The 11,322-nt window shown below is 42.2% G+C and overlaps 1 protein-coding gene across 2 annotated transcripts in view; it reads left to right on the top strand.

The window, feature by feature from the left end:
* Positions 1–8,711, top strand: part of smarcd1 (SWI/SNF related BAF chromatin remodeling complex subunit D1) — a 32,784-nt gene extending 24,073 nt beyond the window's left edge. Inside the window, exons 8-14 of one of the 2 annotated variants that reach the window (XM_034083273.2) lie at positions 1,116–1,277; positions 1,672–1,728; positions 1,960–2,057; positions 3,418–3,553; positions 5,354–5,476; positions 6,611–6,712; positions 7,304–8,711. In XM_034083273.2, coding sequence (XP_033939164.1) covers positions 1,116–1,277; positions 1,672–1,728; positions 1,960–2,057; positions 3,418–3,553; positions 5,354–5,476; positions 6,611–6,712; positions 7,304–7,357 — 732 coding nt within the window. In that variant the 3' untranslated portion in view covers positions 7,358–8,711. The remainder of the gene's footprint in view (positions 1–1,115; positions 1,278–1,671; positions 1,729–1,959; positions 2,058–3,417; positions 3,554–5,353; positions 5,477–6,610; positions 6,713–7,303) is intronic. The other variant, XM_034083275.2, reaches the window with a different exon arrangement.
* The last annotated feature ends 2,611 nt before the right edge of the window (positions 8,712–11,322 follow it).

An 11,322-nucleotide genomic window follows, 5' to 3' on the forward strand; every position in this document is an offset into this window, starting at 1 on the left:
TTTATTTTGCTTACTTTAACATCATTTTTCAAGGTGGGGCTAAGCCATTTCTTGGTATGGGTGTAGCCTACCCCAGCCATACCCTGGCGCTGCCACTGGTGGGATGTATGGGACGGGCCATTCTGCACATGCGTTAAATATTTTTAACGTAATTAATTCAAAAAATTAATTACCGCCGTTAACGCGATAATTCTGACAGCATTACTTATTATATGTTATAGTGTGGATTCATAAAGCTTTTACTCTATCCCCTCATTAAAGGGTGGTTTTCACTACAAGTAATTTGTTTTCTTTTGGACTGACGCCATTTTTACTATGTTTAATCTGAATTTACTTTAAAATAAAAACATTTATATTGATTCTGACTTTTCTACATCCAACTCACAGGTTTATCATTGCTTTGAGAAAAAAGATTATTAATGTACCCCTTTTTAGAAGTGAAGATGTAGTCATTTGTTCTGGGAATGTCATTTTCGAGCCTGAGGCCTGAAAAACAGGCTTGGGGCTTAACAGGTTAAACATTCCCAAATATCTATTTAATTTGACAATCAATATTTTAGATGACAGTTTGTTTATATATTAACCCACCCACCCCAAAAAGTGAATTATTATATTATTATTAATGGTGTTTTTCCTCAGTCTATAGTGTTTAAATAACTATGAACAACATTGATTTAAATACATTTCTATTTTGTGTTTAGTAAACAAGAAAAATACATATGTCACGTAGGGTAAACCTGAGAAATGGGCTCAACCAGGAAATAACAAAAAAAGAACTACAATTGTTGAATCCAGGGTTCTTCATTAACAGCCTTTATGAATGTATGCTGTAAGGTTGTGGGATCATAATCGAAAGTATTAATTGCATCCACAGGGATAATGTCTGTAATCTGGCTTCACACTATTATCGATTAGTAGCTGATGTTGTACATTTTATAAAAATTAGAAAATCACACCTTTGCCAAAAGTCGTGCCGTCAGCCTTAACATAGCCACAATTATTGGAAAAGTCAGTTATGTTCATAGTGAAGCACAAGGGTTAATCAAAGGGACGATTAACATGTATAACAGATAGACCTGGCTTTAATCTGTAATCTCTCTCTCTGTACCCATCAGCCCCCTCAGTTCAAGCTGGACCCCCGGCTGGCTCGTATGCTGGGCATCCACACCCAAACCAGACCTGTCATCATCCAGGCTCTGTGGCAGTACGTCAAGACCCACAAGCTCCAGGACCCTCATGAGCGCGAGTTCATCAACTGTGACAAATACCTGCAGCAGGTCAGTAGCAGAACCCACCTTGAAATCTACAACTAACCCTAAAATACCCTCTGTTCTTTTAACTGGATGAAAACAAAAATGTGGCCGGTTTGTTCCTGCTCCTTATGTGAACAGTCCTTCTCTCCTGTCCTTGTATGGGGACTCTTTTACCCGGGGCACTGGCCGGTTTCCAGCTGCATTTCATTCTGTGAGACAAACAGAAGGTTGTGGACCGCTGAATTCCCACAATGTCAACATATGAAATACACTGCTTGTCAGCGTCCAGTTTCTTGTTTCTAAAACGGTGATTTGTGATGTGGTGAAGATGAAACGGGGTCATTCATTTTAAAGCTCATTTATCCCTTTTTTTTTTTTACTCTTGTACCCACACTATCTGTAAACATGGTGACAACAGATTCTAATACCAGAGAGACCAACACACCCCAGGATAAAAAAACAGAACGGGACAGAGGTGGCTATATATTTGTTTCCGTAAAAAATAAACATTGAGTAGATGAAGCAAGTGGCACAGTAGAAGTTAAGCTGCGGGGCTACACATAGTTGCATGGAAAATCCCACTGGCCTTTTACTTGTGAGGGTAATTTAAAAAAAAAAAAAACATCCTCCCTGCAATGATATTATCAAGCCTCCTAATGTCCAAATTGAAATTGCTTCACAAAGTGTATTTTTAATTTCTCTGTAGATCTTTGAGACTCAGCGAATGAAGTTCTCTGAGATCCCTCAGCGTCTGCATGCCCTCCTGATGCCCCCAGAGCCAATCATCATCAACCATGTGATCAGGTAACCTCATTACAGCGATGCGTGACAAAAGATCACAGTGCAAAATGGGGCTTTCCCCGTCTGTCATTGTCTCTGAATCTCCTGCTGCTCATGTGACATATCCACATGCAAATTAGTCGCTTTTCGGCACCTCTCGCTTTTTTAATGCTGATTTGGGTGACTTGTGTAATTCGTGGAGAACCGAAGAGTTTTTGTTTTGGGGGGAAATCTAGCCCGCAAAATAATTAAACAAGCGAGTGCCTGTTTTTCCTGGCCAAGGACAGGTTCCTTGAACACAACACAAGCGTAACGTGTCTTCACATGGTATATGTCTCGTCTGAAAGGAGTGCTGACAGAGAGCACCGGAACGCCGCTCCAGCTCTTCAAATATTGCAGTACCCATAAGGATGACACACACATGCCGCAGTGTTTGCGTGGCTGTGTCTTTAGTTGTAAGCACAGTGGCGATCTGTTGTTATTAGCATCGGATTAGCTAGCTATGCTAACGAATTTAAAGAGCTTTTATACAACCAGGTGGAAGAGAGCTCTCTCCTGAGAGGCTCAAATAACCTCAGCTCAGTGAGGTTAAGGCACACCTTGATATGATCAATATAGTTATTAATGAGACATTAGAGACTAAATGAAAAACAGGTATAAAATACAATATGACAGTAACAAAAAAGTGTGATTTGTAAAATATCCAAAAAGAAAAATCTGCTTAAAGTTCTGTTTCATATGGGTGTTGAGAGATGTATCCATAGATGTCCTCATGTTGCTCTCAAAGTGCACCAGATTGATGCTTTCAACTTCAATATTTAAAAAAAAAAAAAAAAAATCTTCCCGGGGTGCTTGCCCCCGGGCCCCACTAGAGGAGGTTAGGTCCCCCCCCCACTTAAATCATGTTCACATGGATAGGATACTAAATACATTTGCACACATCTTGTGTCCATATCTTTTTGTTTTGGTGGTCATGCCACACCGTGCACATGCATGCATGCGTGAGTCATGGTGAGATATCTGGATTAAGAGGTTGCTTTTGCTTTGCACAGCATGAAAGAAAGGCGAAATGAATGGGCTGTGATTTTAGTTTTTTTTAAGCAGAGGTTGAGTTCAATCATTTGTACGGCCCTCGGAGGATGTTGTAAAAATTGAAAGGAAAAAGGTTCCCGACCCCTGCTGTAAATAATAATAAAAACCCTTGATTTATAACTTAACATCTCCGTCTCCTATTGATCTGAGTATATTATAAAGAATAGCCAGTTAATTGAAGCATTATAGCACAGGCCTTTGTCAGATGGTATATTACGCTGGTTTTTTTCTGCTTCGAATAGTTCTCTCTTTTTTCACCATACCTGTGTTTGCATCCCTGATTCTCTCATAGTGTGGACCCTAATGACCAAAAGAAGACGGCTTGCTACGACATTGACGTGGAAGTGGACGACACGCTGAAGACCCAGATGAACTCCTTCCTGCTGTCCACTGCTAGTCAGCAGGAAATAGCCGGACTGGACAACAAGGTACAGCAGGGGGCTTTAGGCAGATGTGTGCCCTCCCTGTGCGGAGGAAAAGAGTTTCATGACTTCCTGCAGTGTCTTTTTGTGGCGCTTTGATTTATTAAATCCCTGCTGACGATCTTGAATTCAAACAATGTCTCACAAAGAGAGGACGGACCATTTTTTGGGTGAAGTAGTTAGCACTTCATTTAACTTAACGCTTTGTGACAACTTCCATCTGCTGTAGCTGCGTAAAGGCCATTTCAAGCGCTCTCACTTTAAAGGTGGGGTAGGTAAGTTTGAGAAACCGGCTCGAGATACACTTTTTGTTATATTCCATGGAATGCTCTTAACATCCCCATGGCAATGAATATCTTAAGTGCTTTGACAAAAAATCCATAAAAAAATGTCATCTGTGGAAGCCGTAGCACTGTAAAAAGCACGACCAATCATTTTAGCCGGCCCGGCTAAAGTAACTGGATGGCCTACCTGCCTGTCAGCCTTCCATCTGTGCACAAACTTATCTCGTGCCCTCATTGGTCATGTGTGCGTTAGTGTGTGTTGGAGGAGGGGCTCTGTAAGGAAGTAGCAGTTTTTTCCCCGTTGTGTATTTTCAAATTCTAGCGCACTCGAGCTGGTTTCTCCAAAATTACCTACCCCACCTTTAAATGCAATGTGAACGTTTTTTTTTTGTATTGGATCCCTTTACTATTCATCGAGCGAGTCGTTTTTTGTGCGCCTGCTGAGGGAAATTTCACACATATCTGCTCTCTTAAATTGTAGCCTTTTGAAATGCTGCCTCCTTTTAAGAGTTTTAGAGGTCAGTCAGGTCGTCTTGACCTCCTGCTAGCTGCTATTACCTTGGCTCCAATCATATTGATAAGACGAGGAGACATCCCCCTAAAGACGGCCCTACTGTTTAGTCTTTGTGTCAGCCGTGTTTTAAAGGGAGCTTGTTTATAGTTGATGGGCGCCATTCATTCTGTGACTTTATTGTGGTGACTGCCTGATATCAGAAACAGTTTGTCACAAAGCCCGTTGAAGTTTCTCTCTCAACACTGTCCTGTGAAACATGCCTAAAAACTGCTGCTGTTTAACGCTTTAGAAACTGCTGATCTGAAGAATACTGGATGTATAAGGCTTATTAAAGAACGCCAGTTCTCCATCCTTCCATTTATTAATCACATTTATTACATGGCTTAGTTGAATACTCGATTCTGATTGGTCAATTCAGAACACGTGACACGTTAATCCAGAACAGACAGACCGCTGTCAAGGACTTATTGACCGTTGTTAAGGACGCTCACATCTGCACAAACAAGTCCGTTCGATTTAACTGTATACAGTTCCAAACTGACAAGACAAGAAAACAGCGGAGAAGTAACATTCAGTGTGCAGTTCCTTTGGCATTAGGGCAGGGATATCTAGATACTTTCCAAGGTTTAACATAATGAATTGTGAAACTTTTAAAACAAGCAACGATGTTTTCAAATCTGTAATCAAAAAGCGCCGCCTTCCTGCCGTTGCTACGTATTTCAAACGGTAACAACAGACTATTTTTCTTAGCGGATGCATGTCAATTTAAATAAATAAAACTATTTTTTAAATCAATAAAATCATTTTCTAAATCCATAAAAGCATTTCAATTAATATTGGGAGTCATATCGTTACTTTGTTGAGTATGTGGCCATGTAATAAGCGAGATAATGTGCAGCGACATGGTCCTTATGACCACCTCGCTGCACATTATCCCTTACTTAATACCTTAATTATTAACCGTTTTGATTGTTAACCATTCTCTTTATTCTGTTTTATTATCCTCAGATCCATGAAACCATTGAGACCATAAACCAGCTGAAGACCCAGAGAGAGTTCATGTTGAGTTTTGCCAGAGACCCTCAGGGCTTTATCAACGACTGGCTGCAGTCCCAGTGCCGAGACCTCAAGGTGAGTCAGTCCGTCACCGCCGGATCTGATCTGGAGCCCGCTATCTCTCCAGGCTCCATGTTGCTTCTGCGTCAAAACAATAAAGATGTCAATGAACTGTGCATCCCTTCATGTTTTGTGGGATTTGAAATTGTGTCAAGTTTGAAAGATAATATATAGTTATTGTGTCAGTAATTCAGAAAAGTAAACGTACTGCCATTTTGTGTAAATGTTGAGCAGAGAAATCCATTATTGCTGTTGTGACTATTCTTAACTATTGCTGCTGTTTTTGCGCCACCAACTTGCCAATATTATTGAGCACAGTTGTTTTTGCCGACTACATTTGGCCTGTAATGCATATTTTCCCTTTGTAGTAATGTCATTTCTGACTGTAGACTTGTTCTTTATTTGAATTGAAGGTCTCTCAATAGAAGATGTCGTGCTATACAGATTTATAAAGCCCATTAAACAAAATAGTTTAAAAATAGTAATTTTTTTGGGACGTATAAATGTGCATGACTCAGTCTGTAAAACCCATTCAGACGCAGCAACTATAACAAAACATTGAGGACTGTCAATAAAACACGTCTACTTGACAGCTAATGTCCGATATAAAATGTCAAGGTTCAGAAAAAGGAACATCAAAACAACAATTACACACAACCCCTCTGGTTTTACAAGCTCCGTAGCTTCCTGAAGTCACGTTTGAGGTCAATATTTGGAGACTGGTTTTAATTTGTGAATTGAATGTAGGCAAAGAGGACTTGATTACATTAGTACGAGGACATTGCACACTCGTGTGTAACGCAGGAGGGCAGAGTCCAAATGGAGCGTGAAACATTTAATAACATGTCCGACTCGATTCACGTTCACCTCCACCGTCCGCTGAGTGAGCCAATAGGCTGCTGGCCAGCTGCTGCCCTCCTGCGGTGTGTGTTCAGCCCCGTGCTGGGAAATTCCACAAATTCAGTTAGATCTCACAGTCACTGTCTAACAAATCTACAAAAATAACCGTTTCTCTTGTGACGACATGTTTGTCATAGCAGTGTTTGATAGATGTTGTTTATCCTTTCATGATCCGGGGGTATGGCATTTCTCACCAGCAGGACCAGTCGAGGTTGAGTTTTGTGTAAACGTGTCTTTCTCTGTTCACAGACCATGACCGATGTGGTCGGAAACCCAGAAGAAGAGCGGAGAGCCGACTTTTACTACCAGCCGTGGGCTCAGGAGGCCGTCTGCCGCTACTTCTACTCCAAGGTAATCCAAATGATTCCCACTCCTATGTTTTGTCTTTTCTTTTTTGACACTTATTTACTTATCTCAACAGCTACTTGATGACTTGTTCTGTATTTGTGTGCAGAAATGTAGCTTTCCCCGAGTTTGTGTCATATCACCTGTACAAATGTGATGACACCGGTATTGTTAGCTGTTTTTGATCAGATAGCAAGAGCTACAGATGTTTACATGTCAGGCAATTCTGTACATTTTTCTAATCAATGAATCTGCTGATTAGTTGTTTTATCTTCTGATATCTTTGTATTGTTCTTTCTAATAACATTTCTGAGAATGGTAATACATGCCAATAGTTATCAGAGTTTACTATAGCTCTTTCCTATACACGTTTAAATCTGTAATGTATTTGCTCCACGAAATAAATAGGAAAACAATGAAGCAATCAAAATGGTTGATTTTTAGCAAATGTTACACACGCCAACACTGACAATAATGTCAGCATTACATCTTTACACCAGTTCTGTAGCATGGCTGTAAACTCTTGCTTTATCATGGTTATTGAATGTCTCCTCAGTGCTTTGTGTCCTGGTGATTAAATGTTTCCTCGTCTCTCAGGTCCAGCAGAGGAGGCAGGAGCTGGAGACGGCGCTCGGCATCAGGAACACCTAAACAAACGTTTCCATGAAGGACATCTAATGTGTGAGCGCGCGTGGGATGATAAAAACAAATTCCTCCCAGTCTTCTGTCATAGATAGTAGTTGGCTTTACCGTTATATAGGATGTCTTTGTTTTTATTTTTTGTTTATTCTTCACCCTGCAGCACGACTTCAGTTGCGCTCTTTTTGCTACTTCCACTTTTTTGTAATTTTTCTTTTTTCCTCCTCACACCAGAGTTCCTGGAGCACAATATATTTTGCATGTCTCAACCTTACCTTAAAGCATTCCTTTCATTTTGATACGTTGTGCCCGCACACAACGGTACAGATTGTACACAAACGAAAAAGCAGAGGGCGACTTTGATGCATTTTGGCCCCATCTAAATCAGATGGAAAGATGAAAAGCAAACTAACATTTGACTCTCCCTGGCCCATTCAGTTAGATATTGGTTGTGATTGTGTTTGTAATCGTTTGAGCTGCTTTGCTGCTCATTGGCTGTCCATGTGTCCTTTTTCTTAAGCTCTCATTGGTTGGTTTTGTGCCGCGGTCTGGTGTATGAGACGTTTAAAGCTAAATCATGGAAGAATATACAACTTTTGTAAAGGGTGCCATTTAGTATGAAGTTCTCCTTTTTTTTCTTTTTTGTTATCAATGATTCTTGTTTTTAAATATGTATTATTATATCAGTACGTGTCTTGTTATCTAGTACAGATTATCAAGGAAGTAGCTAGTATGAGTACCTCTAGTCTATATAGTTTTGTAAATACTGAGCAGTAAAAAAACTGAAGATGGATGTGAAGTATAAATGTATCTCTAATCCTGCAGATGTTTTTCTTAACTCTTTGTCTACGCTCAGATAGTTGAACCAGTATTTATATTATGGATCAGCCTCACGCAGTGATTGGCCTGTCCTCGACGTAAAGACGATTCGCTGCTCTGCGGGATGAAATGTAAACGGCATTCACATCGCCTGCAAGCTGGGAAAAGTTCAATATTCTGCTTTTCAGATTTGTGTATTTCTAAATATGTGCAGAGAAGCCATGAACACGATTTACAGAGTCGTAGGTTCTGCGTAGGCCGACTGAGGACTGACAACTGGTTGAGCTTAATGGTTGTTTCCCTGTTAGAGAGGTCAGAGGATTCCTGGCTGAAACTTTACTGTGTGTGCATTTAATTAACAATTCCAAGAATACACTAATGTGGGTTTGGGCAGGTACATGATTTGAAATGAGCGGTGGGAACCTCTGGGATGAAATAAGCCACACTGGGGGAAACTGTAGTACTGTTTGAATCTGCAGACTTTTTCATGGACCAAACCTATTTTTCTGTATGTTCTTATGTTATAATAAAGGATATGTAAAATGAACCTTTGTGTCCAAGTTATTGGTTTAACTGTTTATGATTTTCAGGTGATTTGTTTGTATGTTCTAAATTAAAATACTGCTCTAAAAGATCCAAAAAATATCCTTTAAGTGTTCCTAAAATGTCACCAATTAAGTGCACTTTCACAAAAGACAAAGTGTCAATGAAAAAATCAGTGGTGGAAAAAGTACTGAAATTATTTACCAAAATACCACTACAACAATATTAAAGTTATTTACAAAAGATGTCCTCAATCCAAATCCTACCCTTGTAAAATCATCAATAGCTAAATGTTCTTGAAAGTAAAAGAGTTGTTCTGCTGTAGCTGCTCAAGGTCGTGTTACAGTTTATCTGCAGTTGAGTTTAGTCCATTGTTTTGACTTAAATTGTCCTTGAAAAGTCATTAACATGAACTATCTGAGATTGGAGAGGGAATCACTTCTAGTGAAACTAACAACTCAAAGACCTCTGAAAGCAACAAAGGCCCAGCTGGAGCTTTTTGCTTTCAGGTCATAAGCTAAATCAGTCAACCAATGATCTCCAACATGGCATTTTGTTTTATTGGCATGTCTTCTCTTATATCAATTCTTAATCTGAAAATGAACTACAGCTGTTAGACACATAGTAAAGTACTAACAACTATATTTCAATATGAAATACATTTTGGTAGAAGTTTAAAGGTAAAATGAAAAAATCCACATACTGAAGTGAATGACAGTTCTCTCAAAATAACTGAAATATAGTAATGAAAAACATGTAATTATGTAGTTCGATGTCTCACTATGGGATGCGCCTCATCGCGGAGCAAACAGAAGCATCAATCTCATTACGCCAATCCTGATTGGCTGGTGATCTTGACGTCAGCGTCAGGGAATTCACCCCCTATAAGTAGCTTGCGCCACGACGCATGCGTCATTCAAAATAAGCACCTCTTCTTGCTTCAGAGCACATCTCTACAGTAGCCGGACAAGCTTAACGGTCCACAGACTGAACTCAAATATCCATTTCGGTCGACGGGCGCTCGCCGGCTACTCCTTCTGCTTTGCAGGAAGACGGTAATACTAACGCCAGTTAGTATTAAAATCGACCTCGCCCTTCTCTTCCCCGGAAAGTAAGGTAGGTCTGATTTTTTAAGCTAGCAACACACCTGTTGCTAGCTCGCTCCCTCTCTATCGACACCACGGTAGCGAGGAAGTTTTTTTATTTTCTCTTCTCCACGGAGGAAGAACGGATTAAAGGAGCATACTGCCACACCAGTCAGTATTCTCCGGGAATAAAAGACCCACACCGTCCTTTTCTCCGGATTAAGGACGGCAACATATTTTTTCTCCCATCTTACCTGTCGAGAGCGGGCCCTCTCCACGCCACGAGGCGAACAAGATAGGATTTGGATTGAGGATTTGGATACTCACACCAGAGGAGTCAGGGACTCGGTGGCTCGACTCTGCGGCTGCGGGTTGAAGATCTCGGGCGCAGACACACACCAGGTCTGCTCGGGCTGGAACACGCCCGAGGCGCTATCGACAACCCCGGCTCGTGCGGACATTGTGTCTGCTTCACAGTCAAGAGCCTCCACCGACGGCTAGCACGACAAGCTAGCCTGTCGGAACAGGACCCCCCCATGTCCACTGACCCGCCGGCCGGCAGTCAAGACACGGGGGCGTCCGCCACAGAGAGTGAATCCCTCTCCGTGTCGGTCTGGGGCTCATTATCTGCGATGACTACAGAACCCGGTGACGGCAAGACACGCGGGAACGGGACCCCACGCTTTACGCTCCCGGTTAGACCTCACCATGGTCTCACCCGCAGAGGATGTCCTCGAGCTGGACTACGAGGAGGACGAAGAGGAGGCCTTGGCGTTCCTCCTGTCCGAGTCGGATGAACAGGAAGAGGACACCTTCGTGTCATCGGCTCAGGCTGCAAAGCCTGGAGCGAGGGCTGCTCTCCCGGGCGATAGCACACCAGCTTCGCCCTGTCTGAGCATGGACCTGCAGGCCGTGTGTAAACGCGCTGCGGCCAGACTCGACATCCCCATTGCCAACGCTTATTCCTCGTGTCTATCACTCCCTGCTGTCAAATCTTTTTCACATACACAGCGAAAAGATTGTTCTGCTCTGGTTTTGTGTTTCTGCCGTCTCCGTTGTAGTCTCCGTTGCTCAGTTGATTATGTTTGGCTGCTGTTTAGCTCCTAGCCTCTGCCATCCTGCCATTAGCAAAACGAGCTCACCGTCATGCTCTGCTATCCGTGGAATCCCCGCTCCGGAATACCCTGACTGGGCTCCTCTCTGCCCCGCTCCCAGGACTATCCACGAACCCTCCCTCAGTCCTGCCATCTCGACTGGGGTGTTTTCCATCACCGCTGCTGAGGTTCGAGGTCCGGTTTCTACCAGGCTAATGGTGCTAGCTGCTAGCTGGCTCGCTGTTCTTCCCACATGCCCTACCCCGGAACCTGCGGTCTTCAGACTCTGGCCCCCCGCACCAACCTGTGAACCTTCGGGGATAGAGCCTTCAGTATGGCAGCCCCCACTCTCTGGAACACTCTCCCTGCGCAGATCCACAACATCCCCACACTTGACTTCAAAAAGGCCCTCAAGTCCCATCTGTCTGCCAAGGAC

The sequence above is a fragment of the Pseudochaenichthys georgianus genome, chromosome 5, assembly GCF_902827115.2.
Source record: "Pseudochaenichthys georgianus chromosome 5, fPseGeo1.2, whole genome shotgun sequence".
Taxonomy (NCBI): Eukaryota; Metazoa; Chordata; class Actinopteri; order Perciformes; family Channichthyidae; genus Pseudochaenichthys; species Pseudochaenichthys georgianus.